The sequence below is a fragment of the Pithys albifrons genome, chromosome 7 (assembly GCF_047495875.1).
Source record: "Pithys albifrons albifrons isolate INPA30051 chromosome 7, PitAlb_v1, whole genome shotgun sequence".
Taxonomy (NCBI): Eukaryota; Metazoa; Chordata; class Aves; order Passeriformes; family Thamnophilidae; genus Pithys; species Pithys albifrons.
In genome coordinates this window covers 20392900-20408360 of record NC_092464.1, presented here as the reverse complement: position 1 = coordinate 20408360, position 15461 = coordinate 20392900, and the positions used below count along the sequence as shown (strand labels likewise).

At 34.2% G+C, this 15461-nt stretch overlaps 1 protein-coding gene across 1 annotated transcript in view; it reads left to right on the top strand.

Moving 5' to 3' along the window:
• The window catches only part of MALRD1 (MAM and LDL receptor class A domain containing 1), a 246509-nt gene that overhangs the window by 116317 nt on the left and 114731 nt on the right, over positions 1-15461 (top strand). Inside the window, exons 28-29 of the mRNA XM_071561243.1 lie at positions 3707-3952; positions 5601-5758. Coding sequence (XP_071417344.1) covers positions 3707-3952; positions 5601-5758 — 404 coding nt within the window. The remainder of the gene's footprint in view (positions 1-3706; positions 3953-5600; positions 5759-15461) is intronic.

Below are 15461 nucleotides of genomic sequence, written 5' to 3'. Positions count from 1 at the left end.
TCTTGTCTCTGATAAATTACATTAATTGGGCTCTATTTGGTCACTCAATGTAAACGTGTAATGAGAAAACTCCTTTAGGTATCTTTTATGGCCACTCCAAGAAATTTGACACAATTTCTTTTCATCAGTATTAAATGAAAGAGTGGCATACCCAGATAAAAGTCCAAACACCTTGGGAGAACTTGTAGTGGATTGTAATGGTAAAATAATAAGTGGAGCTATAACCGCCCCCCTCCACCCCCAAAAAAAAAAAAAACAACCACCCAACAACAAAAAACAAAAAACCAAACAACAAAAAACCCTCATTATTTATTACCTTTATAAAAGAATGGATGAATTATTCTCATCCTGAAATGAAAAGTAAAATTAATATTATTGTGAAAACAACAACTGATATGGATTTGGGTGCAAAAACAATAGGCATATGATATTTCTGAACAGAGATTTAGAAAGAACATCTGAAGATCTTCATAAATTTTAAGTAGTATTGGAAAAAATTAAGTCCTTCTCAAATGTCTCCATCTGCTGAGGTGAAAGAAAAGAATAAATAAATGAGTGCTTGTGCATTATCTTATCGTACATTAGTGGGTTAATTTAATTTAGGGCATTTGAAATATTAATTTATTTATGGAGAGGAGATAGACATGCAATAAAACTAATGCTATGAAATAGTGTGATATAAATTATTAGGTAACATAGAAAAGCCTTGTTGGGGCACAAGCTGTGATTTCAAAGATTAAAGAATAATTTTTTCACATTTGAATTTACTCCTTTGAGAACACAACTGGTCTTACTAGAGTTTGAAGTTTACATAAGTAACACACATAGAGGTTGTTTCTTAATAGGAATGTATTTTCTGTTATTATTGCTGTTCTGCCTCAATGCTGCAAGATATATACCCATGTTAACATCACTATGCAAAATTCATTGATGTAGAAGATAAGCCCTATTTCAGTTCTGTTACTAAGTTTATTTTCTCTCTTGATGTTTACAGGTACACTTTTTTTTTCAAAATATATTTAAGAGAAACAGCCTTGTAAAATAAAGAGATTAATCCTTGTTCTAACTACATATTTTAAAATATAACAGTTCCACCTGTTGGTTTTGCTCAGGGTATATAGAACAAGGGAATTATTGACTGGTGTAGCTGTTTTCCTCTGTTGTGTAAATCCTTTTCAGTTCAATTATTGATCTGAAAGACACTAAGAGCCCCTTTGGGTCTACTGCAGTCTAATGTGTTGATGCAGTTACCACACAAGGCCAAACATCTGCCTTCTTGTAATCTTCAAGATTAGGGGAAAATCCAATCTTCTATTACAAGAGGAAAAATTTACTAAAGCTTGTTTAGGAGAAGTTCCTCTCAATTAAATATCTCTCTTATACCCATGAGAATTTATATAACAGAGTGTTGAAACAGTTAGGATTGAGAAAAAGTAGGAGGAAAAGAAGAAGCTCTAAATAAACCTTTTCACAGGTTCAGGGTTGTTCTTGGAGGATTCGGAGTGGGGCATTGTTTGTTTGGATTTTTTTTTGTTTATGGGGTGTTTTTTATGCCTACAGTTATAAACTGTTAGTAATGTTATTTAAAGAGAAGCCCATCCAGAAACAAGTCACGTTACAGACTCAGTTAGGCAGTGTAATATCATTCATTACACATGCTTGAAAAGATTCATTCATGCCAGGATTCAAGATGGATTTTTTTGTTTTTCCTCAGGAAACAAAGACTTCCACTTTTCAACTCTGCTTTTTTTACTTTTTTTCTTTTTCAACCAGAAACTGGAAGCAATGCTACAAAGAGACCTCAAAATGCAATAGTTATTGCAATTATCGATCACTGAATTGCAAGAAAAAGTATTTCAAGGCATGAAGCGCATTCTGAATTTTAAATTCCTACTTTGCTGGCAAAATGATTGTTTTGCTAAATTCTTACTGCAATCACATAAAAGAAATGTAGGGTTATAATAACTAGCTCCTAAAAGTATAAGTCATTAGGAAGCAATTTTATTAGAAATCTCTGTGAGCCTTTGGGAAACAAGCCAGATGATTGAAAACCTGAAGTAGATTGATAGATGTTTCTGATATATACTGACTGATTCATCAATACAGTTATACCATTCTTTTAACCAGGACTGTTCTCAGAGATTGTGTACTAATAAAAATCCCACTAATGCTTTCATAAACTTGTAACTGTGGACTTAAGCATTTTTCTTTTGGCCAGAGATTAGCCATTTCTTTGACTCCAGATCTGGAGACCTTTGCTTGATGTTCTTTCTAAATCAGTATCAAACTTTTATTCTGGCTTTCTTCTATCTGTTCAGGAACTTTTTCCCCCTTTCTGGGAGCAAGTGTTAAAAGCCAAATCACACACAGTCTTCTGGAGCAAACATGATAGGTATTTTTATGTTACTAAGTAACCAGGAATTAAAACTTAGTAATTTCTCCAGAAAACTTGCTAGATATTTCTATGGTATTTTAATATTTATTTGTATTTTTAATATATTTTTCTTTTTAGTAAGTATTTTGTTAGGAAGATTTTTGCTTAAAAAAGAGAGGTTAACACTTGTTTTCTTTAGCTAATGTAGAAATTCAAGACCTGCTTTCACTTCATCCAAAGCCTATAGCAAAGGGGCCTGGCAATGGTTTTTCACTTTTTGTGGGGTATTTATAATTTAGAGTCTGGCTTAAACAAAGCTGTAGGTATGGAGGTTGCCAATGTGCCAACTGAATGACCCATCTCTTATTTTTTTATTAATAACTCAATTTTTCTGATCTCTTAATAAAGTCCAGCCTTATGTGAATTTCATTTAGCTCCATCAGGTCCTCCTTTAAATTAATACAATGGCAATGAAAACAAGGTTTTAGCACCACGTGATTTTCAGTATCCATTAACTCAGATTCTTTCCATACTTGTACAACTTTCATACATGTGCATATTCTAATTTTATGTCTGATGAGCTAATATATTGATACTCCTATTTTTAAATAAAATTATTCTTATTTACTTATTTCTAGCACAGCAGAATGTACGAAGTAAATGGGGAGGGGTACATTTCAGAATTTTGTGTCTTGATTCTTGATCATAGAATGTCCAGAAGAGGCTGTGTTTTATCCAGTGTCCTGCAGAAACTGATCTGAAATAAAAACATGAAACTTGGAAATGGATCCTGCAATCTGGGTCCTGCAATCTTTAGGCTGTACAATAGCAGAATTATTCCTCAATTATGCCAGGGATACTGCACAAAAAGGACACCATCAACCCAATGAACTTGTCAAGGAAAAAAAGTCCATAAAAAGACAAACCTCTGTAGTTAAAATAGAAAAGTTTCTTCATCCAAATCAGAGCTCCTAAAGTAGCCTCAACTTTGCAGCTAAAATGAAATGATTTAATCCTACACCACATGAAAGGAGAATGTCAGTAATTAAGTCAGACTAGAAAGCTTTGTTAGTGAAGGAATGCCTGGCTGGAACTTGCCCTCTAAGGCTTTACAAGAGAAACAGTCATTTACTTAGGCAATCACTTGACAAAATACAAAAGAAATAAACTGATAATGGATTGGCACTTCAGGAGAACCAAAGGCTTTAATAAAACTGCTCTGGACCACCCTCCTCCTAAATATCAAGCTCTCTGAGATGTAACCTCTCAGTAACCTTGCTGGGATGCATGGCAGTGTGATTCACCAGGACACCCTCATTCTTCTCTTTTCAGGCTCCTGCTCACATGGCCATTGGCAGTGCCAGAATGGCAAGTGTTACAGACCAGAACAAAGCTGTGATTTTGAAGACAACTGTGGGGATAATACAGACGAGAGTGAATGCGGAACTTCCTGCACCTTTGAGAATGGCAGATGTGGCTGGAAAAATTCTCTGGCTGACAATTTTAACTGGGTTCTAGGGATCAGCTCACCACAAAGTCTTAGACTTCTCGGGGACCACACACTTGGAAATAGAACTGGTATGTTGTCAGTTCACAAATAAGACATAACTGTGTTCATGTAGTGCCTTATACCTCCCTTCACAGGCATCAGGGGAATTCTAATATGTCTAATCGGGGTGTCATTTTCAAAGAATTAGATATGTGACAATATAAAAATATTAATTACCATTGTAAAATGCCTTTAAGTTAAGAAAAATTGATTCTCACTTGTTTCTCATAGGAGTCAAACATGATAATTTGATACTTATCTGCGAGAGAGTTGTTTGGTCTGGCTGCAGCTTGCAAGGGTGAGCTAGCTCAGATCCGGCATCCACTGTGTCCTGCTCCTCCAAAGCATGAGGTCTTTTCTGGGAAGCTTACAGTGACCTATAGTGGCTATTCATACTTTAATCTTAGATAATGTTAAATCAATAAATGTAAATAAACAAACCTCCTTGGTTAGTGGTAGTGCATCTTCTGGAGTCTTTTTGACCAAAGCACTCAGTTATCTGCTCTTGTTCTTGCTACAAGCTCTGTGCCTTCATCCTTTGCTTTTGAAAGTCCTGTAAGGATGTATGTGCTCAAGCAAAGATGTTACCAAACCTGAGCTCAGAACTGACCTTAAACTGAAATATTTCATAGGGGAGTCACACAAAGGCATGATAGTAGTTGGTGAATGTTTACATGAACTGCTGAAGGACAAAACCCAAGAAACTTGAAGATACATAGAAAAATAATAATTCATTTGCATTTTCTAGTAGTAAATATTTTTAAAGGTGTTGTCATGAATATGTCACTAAACATGTCAAATATGTGCTTGATCTCAAGGAAAAAGCAAATTACTGATCTGTTAGTGTTATGGCAAATGTCTGTGGTTGTAGTATAGCCAGAGAAGTGTCAAAGTCTAGATAAGTCCATTTGATTCCATCTCTACTGAAGTAAAATTTTTTTGCTTAATTCATATACAAATTTTCATAGATACACAATTATAATTTGAGTATTAGTTATACTACATTTATGTTTATATGAACTACACATTACTTATTTTTACAAAGAAAAAAAGGAATTTGAAAACTTGCAGAATTTACTATGCTTCTGATTTAAAATAAAGGTGGAAGACTCAAGAACCATCAGTGTTGGAAAAACTCTAGGCATCTAATTTAATAATTTCCTCTGGCTAAGTAATTTATATGTGTGTTAATATTTATAGAGAGTACAAATGACCGAAGGTAATATGAATCATTAGGAATACCTAAAATTTACAAATGTGTAAAGGTTTTTTGCCTGTTTCACAAGTTTTTGTATAATGTGAGTTGCTATTTTGAAGATTATCTTTCAGAGCACTTCATCCTTATATTTATCATGTTGTGGCTATTGTAAGATGTGCTGTCAGAATAGCCACTAGTGCTGTTGGGCAAGGACATAATCAGAGTTGCTCTTAAACATGGAAATATCCTCGTTCTTCTACAGAAGCCTGTCCAAATGTTACACTGTTACTAGTTCATTCCTGATGCAAGAAGTACCCATGGAATGTGATCTGGTCATTTTTTACACTAAGCTGAGGTTGGCTGCTATAGGACCTGTATGGGAAGCATACTTCACATGTCTCTGCATTTACTTTGCTGAGTTTTGAAATCCAGTTTAAAAGTCTAAAACATTTTTGCAGTAAAATATAATTTAATTTCAGGAAAATTCCTGTATCTTGAGGCCACTTCAGTAGGTGTAAAAAATGAAAAAGCCCACGTGAAGAGTTCCATATGGAAAGAATCAAGTCGGACTTGTGTGATGAGCTTCTGGTACTTCAAATCATCAAAAGCCATGGGACATATTCAGGTTCTGATTAAGGTAATAAACCCTTCCTTTTCTTTTGAATATATTATATCTGTAAGGGTGTATGTGCTCCAGCAGAGTGTTCCAGCACTTTGACATTCTTTTGTTTGGCTTATGGTCTGGAAGAGCTCCTAGTTCAATGCTTGCTTTTGATCCTCATCTCTTAAAAGCACTCTTAAGATTTCTCTTAAAAAAAAAGCTTCTCTGAAAAGCCACAGAAAGTCTTTTAAAATCCTCTTTCCATTTTCCCTCTTCACAAACAGTACCTTCTCTTTGATATTCTCCATGTGAGGTTATTTTCATATTTTGCTGCCTTCCTCATTGGTATATCAGCATTCAACCATAATATTGTTGTGATGGGGTGATATCCACAAAAAAAAAAAAAAGGATTAGTAACATGCACAAAGTGACAATAAAATACAAAAACATGACTGCATTAAAAATTATCTTTTTATGTAAACAAGTATGGAATATATGATCCATTTGCTTTAGAAATAGCATTTTCTTTGCTAAATTTGAAATGACGAAAACATTATTTGAAATGTCTGTTTAGTTCTTAGTTTACAAGTGAAAACTGAGACATTAATTGGAAATTGGCTGCTCCTTTTTTGTTCATTCAACAAGATTAACTAATTGTAAAAGCAATTTTTAAATCATAATATGATTCTGTGTAGAAAGAATCAATGCTGTATGGACACAATGTCCAAATATATCACTTCTAGACATAGCAGAAACCTTTGCAAAAGACAGTGTGTATATTTGTGCCTACTTGTGTCTGGGCAGGGAGTTCTGGTTTTTTAAATATAAATCATGGTGCAATTTATTTGCCATATGTCTATTAACTTCCCTTTCTACAATATCTCTAATAATGCCTTGGAGAACTCCATTGAAGTATTCCAATGCATGTGTTGAGTGCCTTATCTTTAAATGATAAATTATATTTTTTCATTGAAAATAAATCACTAAAATAATTTCTCAAATGTTCTGGATATTATAAGAATAATTAAAAAGCCTTAAAGATGAAATACTTCAGTAGTCATTAATATCTAAAGCGGCAACCTAGCATATGTCTGTCTGAAATATAAAAACAATGAACCCTTTGAAAGGCATTAAGAGTTGTTTTTTCCTGGATTAGTCCAAACACCTACAAATGACAATACTCATCAAGTAACTGGATAGTTAATGAGAAATATTTATATAGCTTTTTTCTAAGAAAAGCTTGAAACATAAAGGAGACAAGTAGATTAAAGAAAAAAAATAATTGTTTGAAAATAACTTTTAATTGTTAATGAGTTAAAAATTAAAACAAAAGTAGATCACATTACTTAAAATTAATAAGGTAAAAAATAAATATCTTAACTCCAAAGTCAAATTATGTTCTCATTGCATTACTAATATTTGTATCATGTAGAACCCAAATATTGTAATTATGAACATTTTAGAATTGCTTCAATTTAGTTGTGAGCTATCTTGCAAACTGACATTGGTGAAAAATAAATATTATCTGTATCAGGCATGTGTTAGTAGTTTGCATGTAGTGTTTGCATCACTGTTGATTTTGTACAGTAATTAGCACATTAAATCTGTTGCAGGATGGGCAGTTGCCTTAACAACACAAAAATAGTTCTAATCTCATTTTATTACACATTATTATACACATTCAAATACTTTTGTTAAACAGGAAACAAAAGAAGTGAAATAAAAGCAAATCAAACAAAACACACCAACTAAAATGAATTAAAAAGAGACATTTGTTCTCTGTTCGAATAATGTCTCTGAGGGGTTCAAGTCAAGTAGCTAAAATTCTTAATTCTTTTTTCCACCCTCAGGACAGACAAAGGAATTTAATTTTTTGTTTGTTTTTTTTTAATAACCTAAACAGATGTTTACTAGGTAGTTACCACATTGATAAGAGCCTGTAGAGACTATTTTTTACTGTACTAATATTCAAATAAATATATGACTGGCATGCAATGATCTGTATCACAATGAGTAATATTTCCTTTTTCTAGGTTTTGGGAATATTCTCTATGTTTTCTCTTTTATTTACTCTTACTGCAGTAAGATATTGCTCTCTTATTTTTGCCTAATTTTATTATCCTAATAAACTTTTCAGACATTATTTTTATGTTCTTTTAAACCCTTGTCTCCAGGGAGCTTAAATATGTTTTTAAAGGCAGTGTGAATAGGAGACATTTGAGTCATGAGTAATTATTCTTATTCAACTTCTCTTTTTTTTTTTCTCCTTAATAAAAGCAAGAATTCTGCCTGAAGATGGGAAAAATTGTTCTCATTATTGTACCTGGCATTTTTTGCAGATAACTTAAGTTTACCTATTAGGTTGCTTATAAGGATCCATAAGTCAATATTTTAATTTGAGTTTCTACTTAGCTGTGTCTGTATGTCCTGGGTTGAGCTGGCAAAATGCCAACTGTCCAGGACAGAGAGAAAGGGTTCCTCCTCCCCCCAGCCAGCCAAGGGAAGAGAAGAGGGAGAAGGAAAAAAGAAACCTCAAAAGCAGGTTTATGCTGAAACTAACTACATGTATTTATACAGAAAAGAGAAAATTAAGAGGAAACTACAATATAACACACACTTACACAAGTTAGATATATATAACAAGGAATAACCTCCCACGCCCCAATTAATACAAAGCAAAGTCTTTTACACTAGATCTGTAAGTACTCTAAGAGACACATAACAAGAAACAGAAAGAGTAACAACAAAAATGTTTCTATTTCCCTGAATGCAAACAAAATGCAAGCAGAGGCAGCAGGAGCAGAAGCAAGGCCTGCTCCAAGACAAAAGTTGGATCACATCCAGCTTGTACCTCAGCCATAGCAGAACTGACCAAGCCACTCCCACACACTGGATTTTTACACCCTTTGAGATGATGTAGTATGGTATGGAATACAATATTACTGGCTAGAAGAAGTCAGCTGACAATTTCAGGCCTGGTTTGAACTTTTCTTGGCCTACTTGGTTAAACCCATAACAGTGTACAAATAAAATCTAATTAAACAACACATAGTCATGGGAAGTCATACTGAAACTTCTCGTTCAAACTGTAAGACCAATTTATTTCCATCCAGACTGAGTATCTTTTGATTTAAAGAGAAGTTAATGTTGGTGAAATCAGATATGCAGGTAGTGATTAGTTGAAAATGTGAGGAAGAGGAGATGATCTGGAAAGGTAATTGCTATCTCAAGTTTGACAACTTAGTGAACTATCTCCAGCTAAAGTCATCTCACCATTAAAAGATTGAGAGAGAATTCTATACATATATTGGCACAGCCATGAACAATATGATGAGGAAATATTGCATAGAGGCAGAATGAGGAAGGCATTCCTCTCCTCCTGAAATATCATAGTGAAAGGAAAATGGTAATCAAGAGGAAAAAAACATTTTTAAAAAAATCATAGTTGATGGTATGCATTGGTGGCTTTTGTTAATATTTGCATTGCTTGTCCACATTCAGAAAGTCTGAGATTATCTCTCATACTACTAAAGTAGTATCCCAGATTATGATATAAACAATAAAACTGAAGGATCATAAAAGGTGTATTACAGCCAAGCATGAACTTTTTTTTAAGGTTTGCAGCTAGAGAAAACCAATTTGTTTTCCTAATGGAATTTCTCTGCAGCTACTATTGCTTTGATTTTTTTTTCCTCTGGAATTTGTACTACATATTCTTTGGAGAAGACCCTCTGTATATGAGCTAATATACCAATCAAAGCAATGGGCTGTTGAACAATATAGTATTCTTCAAATCAACCCACTCAATATTGATGCAAGTGAAAGATGTTGACATTGTAGCTATTTACAGAGACTGCAATATTCAGCTCACCATCCATCTAAATTCAAATTACAAAGTGTTTAATAGCACTGCAAAAGCTCATTGGGTAAACAAAATATTGCCAGAAGACATCTTGATACAACTAGTCAAGACTTTGCTACTGCAGTGAGACTTTGAGATATTCTAATCTTTTCTGTGACAATTGTGAGACATTACAGTCCATTGTAGGGGATATGTTGAAGACAAAGTGCAGCATATTCACTGTACCTGTTTTAGTGGTAGTGTGGGGTACCTCATTAGTACTCATTAGTGGTTTATTTTATGACTTAGAAGAAACTGTGTTTTTAAATGTGCTTATAGAGAGGCAAGCAAGAATTGTTAGGGGAAAGGAATGATACATTTTATTATTCTGATTATCTAAGAGTAAGTTTCTTACTGCTACTTCAGTTGCTTCATTAAAAAAATAAGAAGCAAATCCTGGGCATCACAGCAGGAAAGGAACACCAATCAAAGAATGGAACCATTTGTTAAAATAATTTCTGTGGTATCAATGTTAATTGTTCTGCATATTGTAATTAAAATATAATTTAGGGTTAAATATAGTTAGCAGGGAGATTCTTTCAGACATTAGAAACAAGGATCTGAAAGAAATATGCAGATATATAAGGAAGGTGAAATCTGTCATTGGTAACTACCTCTGCTGACTGTGACAAGACCAATACAAACAGGATCTCATTAAGAATTTCCAGTGGACCTTACCCATTTAATTAATTCCGTCCAGTTATGAGCAAAGACAGAATGATATTCAGGAGGACAAAAAGTCTTGGCTAGCTCATGGCAAGCAAAGCAGAGCCCCATTGGTATGACCTCAGCAACAGACTGACCTGGCCAAGGGCAGCAGGGCTGGAGCCAGCACCCAGCCTGCCCCAGCTGCTCATGACAGCACAACCTCTGCCACCTGCCTGCTGGTGCTGCTGCTGCTCAGCAAAAGTTGGAAGCCATCACAGTTGTTCTCTTGATATTATAAGTTTTAACTAGCCTTATGTAGAGAGCAGAGGGTTAGTAATGCAGAAATGTAGCAGGTACCACAACTGAGATATAGATGACTTACAGCAGGTTTTGTAATTCCCTGGTTATTTTTAGTGGAGCAGCTTCCTGTCCCATGCATTCAACATGAAAACCTACAGCAGAGGTGCTGCAGATGCCAGCTGATATATTCCAGACATTTGTATTTCTACCATGAAGTAGCTTAAAGTGAAATTTTCACAAATCAATATAATTGACCCTACTTCTGTGCAAAGTCACTCAAGATTAAAGTTTGAGGAAGCAGCTTATTCTACTTCATAGCTTAAAATAGGCTGTGTATTTCTACATTGATTCCTCTCACTGACTGCATAAGAAGAAGCAACTCCTCACATTAGTGTAGGAGCTAGGGTTTGCATTGGATTCAGGTAGCCTCAAAGCAGATTATCTGACCTCCTTTAAACTAGAAGGAATTAAATTTTCAAAGATTTACTTGAATGTTTTACTTAGGAGTTCGCTGAATGTCAAATCATGTTCCAAAAAGTGTAGAACATATGCACATTTGATAAACATAGACACAGTATTTATTCCAGAGAGGGTAAAAGTATTGGAGAAAATCTTCAAAATTATTAACAAAGTGTAAATTTTCTTAATATTTAGTTCCATGTAGCAGCATAGTGGTAATGGTCTTTATTTAATGAGTATCTACAGCTCTCAAAAGGACATAGTTCTAAATTATTTACTCCCTTTATTGACCTGTGAACTGTTATTAAAAGTCATATTTGAGTCAATGAAATGTCTCATCTGACTAATGAGTAAGAGTAAGGGAATATTACCTGAGTCCCAAGAGCCTTGAAGGAAATCAGTGGAGATACTGTGAAATACAGTATTACTTGTCAAGAGTAACTTTTATGGATCTTTACTTCCCAGAGCAAGATAAATTTGTACTTACATTTCCTGTATCTCAAATAGCACATTCCATCTTTTTAGGCATTTTTTCAAACAGGGTTGTTTTAGGCCTGATTTTCACGCAATGACATAAGGATATCTCCTCGTAAATTGAGACTGAGACAATGATTAAATAGAAATACATCAGTTTTCAGTGAAAGCACCATTTTTCAAAAACAGTTTACATAGAAGTGACAAAAAATATGTGCAGCTGTAGGTGAGTGCAGACAGTATTCAATGTGCTATTTTCTCAGATGAGTACATTAGGAAGTTATTTTAATCTTCTTACTGTCAGTTATTGGAAGCATATAATTCAATGTATTCTTATACTGCAACCAGATATAAGTATTCATTTCAGAGTTGGTGAGATTGAGTAATATATTTGAATGTGCTTTGAAAGAAAAAATATTTTGAAGAATGATTGAAGAATCACCCTTGCATTTTGGAATCATGCTGTTGAAGACAAGAGATTCATCAGAGGATTTATAATGTAAAATCATCATTTTTCTAGAAAGATATAAAAATGAAATTGTTCCTATGTGAATTATTAAGCATTCTTTTTGTTTAAATTCTTTGAGAACTTGACCTTTTCTTCCCCTCTTGGAGATGAGGCTGATGGGTAGTGTAGTATTAGTGTTACAAAGGGCATGTTTCTGTCCTGCAGGGCAGTGCCTGGTTATAAAACTGAGCAGGCTGACAGATTCTGACAGCAGGATGATACTGAATCATTGGAGCAAAGCAGCAATATCCTGTAACATTACACCTGGAGTCACAAGCCCTGTGTCTCAGAGCTCATACCACTCTCCTAATTTCTATCCCAACCTGACACCATATTGCATAACGTGACATAGATAACAAGTGCACAGTTCTGCAGTGTTGTTTCACTGAACTCATTCCCCAAACCAGAGATCTCCAGGAGTGATTTTCTTGATTGATTTCCACTCATCATCTCATTGAGTGCTATTACATTGCTGCTTTTTAGCATAGCAGGCTTTGAAGTGACCCTGGGATCTTTGCAGGTCAGACTTTTGCTCTTTTCTAACACTTTTCGGGGTAGACTTTCAGTAGCAAAAGTGATTTAAGTCTGTCTCAGGGCAGAGTTCTTTTCAGGATCATAGAGCTGCTGTTTAATTATCTTTACTGAAGTAACAGACATTGAAATCAGATCTTTTTATAACTGCTGTGAAACAGACAGGACTTTTTCTAAATGATAGAGGTATAACTTTAAGCTCTGAGCATTTTCATTAGTTTTCCACACCTTTTCTTTTAAAGAGGTAAATTCAGAAATTTAATTAATTTTTTTCTTTTATTTTTTTTTAAATAATAAATGATACAACTTGTAACGTGGTGCCTGCTGATATCTTTGACAAACCATATAGCATTGATCAGATCTAAAAACTCAGTTTTAGTGTCTAATATTCCTGGTCAACAACTCCACTTGGGAAAAAAAAATTCTAAAAAAGCCCCCTTGAACATTTCTAAGCGTTCCATTTGACCTCAGAAAAGGTGAAAAATCTGTCTTTTTTCCTTTTTCCTTTCTTATCTCTTTTTACACCCTAAGGCCCCTTAGTCTTCCACTGTCAACTGTAAAAAGTATCTTCCTTTTTTCAAATACGTACTGAACAGATACTGAGAACCTTCAACAAGATCAGATGTAGTGCTGGTGCTCACATTGTAGAACATTAATTTGTTACCAGTTTTACATTACATTCCTTTAATACAACTTTTATTTTTAATTCCTAGATCACTTTTAGTGTCTTGATGATGTTCTAGTTTCTGGTAGTGTTTGGCTTTTGCCAGGCTTGCACTTAAAATAATTTTGATTAATTGATATATGGTCTTAATGTAAGAGTCTAATTTTTATCCTTAAAGAATTTTCTTTTCAGTTTATGACTTTCAGCTTTGAATCCTCACCAACTTATAGGAAAAAACCCCCAAAACAACAAAACATAAACCAAACAAAAACCCCAAACCAGTTTCTTTTTCTCTATTTGCTGTAATTTATTTCACAAAGATAGAAAGATATGATTCCAATTCATTTCATGTGACAGTCAAATTAGGGGTTTTTTGTACCTATATTTATGACTGTAATAATCTTTATGTGTATTTGTTTGTAGGTTGACCTCACTGCATTAAGTAGGATGGTCTTATCATTGCATGCACTGACTTCCAACATGGGGGCAGAGAGCAGTTATTGTTTGCAGCAGAGACTAAGAGTAGCAGTGTAATGAGGTTTGAGACACCACCTTCTTCCCATTATCTTACTACAGAAACAAACTCTTCCATAAGTTACTCTTCTGGTAACTTTGTGTTGCTTGCTAGGGAGAGGCTCATTGAAGCTCAGAGGTTAATTCCAGACTCATGGAAACCACATAGTCTATTTATAGCAGTTTCTTATCTTGGTATTTGGACTCAAATTTGTCCAATAGGTCTTTATGTTCTGCCACACACCTCAGATTTGCAGCTTCCCTCAGCACTTCCCTCCTCATTCTTTTGTTACTTGTTTCTGCAAGGTTTTCCAGGCCACATCTGTAAAATTAAAAAAATCAGGCAGCTCATATAAGAAATTTAAACTACTCTTAAAGCTAAAGAAACCATGTTAACATGATTTCCTGTTTGAGTTAATGAAGTCATGAGAGATGATACTGTAGTACTACTTAAATCAGGAATTACAGACCATTTGCATTAAGTCTGGAGTAGGTGGGTGTAGCTGTGTGGTCTGCAGGGTATATTTGATTTCACTTTCAGCAGGAGCACTAAAAGAAGAAGATTACCACTAAAAATTTAATTTCTTATCACCTGCATACTATATTAGTTGAGGCTCTTAATCTACCTGTGATACTACTTCTTCTTTAGCTCCAGGTGTTTAGATGATATGGAATGTGTTTTGAGTTGTGTGTGTTTTTTTCTTTTTAATAAATCTTTATTGTAAGTGTGGATCTTATGGAATTAACAAATAAGGCATATTATTTAATATTTAGCTGTAATGCTGGGCTGTAATGTGAACCAGGAATAACTGGGTGTGGTCAAAGTAGGAGCATTTTCTTAGCAGAATTGGGATCTTGTTTTTCAAAGAGAATGAGCTCACCATAAAACCTCACAACCTCCCAAACAAATGAAAAACTCCAAGCCCTTGAGACTGTAGCTATCAAAACATCATGTGTCTGCTTTTCAGATTTTCATAAAAAATGAAAACTACAAGACCATTTTTTTTTTACTTAACCTTCAAAATCTTACAAAAGAAAAAATAAAATTCTTATAATGGAAAACATTCTAGTGAAAAGCTTGTTTGTTGGATAGTAGTCATTGAATAAAATACAGTGATGTATTTTAAACTAGTTTTACTTCTAGGACTCATAACAGGAAAAAAATTAAAAGCATGGTGAAGAGAAAAGTGCAAGTAACATTTTTTTTCCTTGCAAAATCAACTCCTGTCTAAAAACTATTAAATGTCACCACATGTTTCTTATCATAATGCTAGGAAAAAGTTTGATAATAAGGGTGCCATTTTATTATTAATAATTTTAATTATTAATTGACATCCAATTTTACGGATGTCAGTTGCTTTCATTGAAATGTAAGTGATGGCTGTTGAGGACAGAGCATATGAAATCACAGTGGAAACTTAGGCCAATGCAATTGTATAACATCATTCATTTTATATAGGTAACTTCTCAATTTATTGAAAACTGTGTTTTATTATTCGAAATTACAGTGAATGGACCAGGCACTCAACTTATATTTGGCTGAATCAATAAATCAAGGCACAAATGTGAATCATATTTCAGCTTTTAAATAGTTTGCTTAGACTATTTTCTGTACATTTATACCATCTTGTTTAGGCATCTGAAAAAAGCACTTTCAACTGTTAGTATGATAAAGCTACTCTGCCATTTCTCCGATTAAAATCTTCATCCTGCATTAAGGTGTTACTTGGTTTTCCCCTCA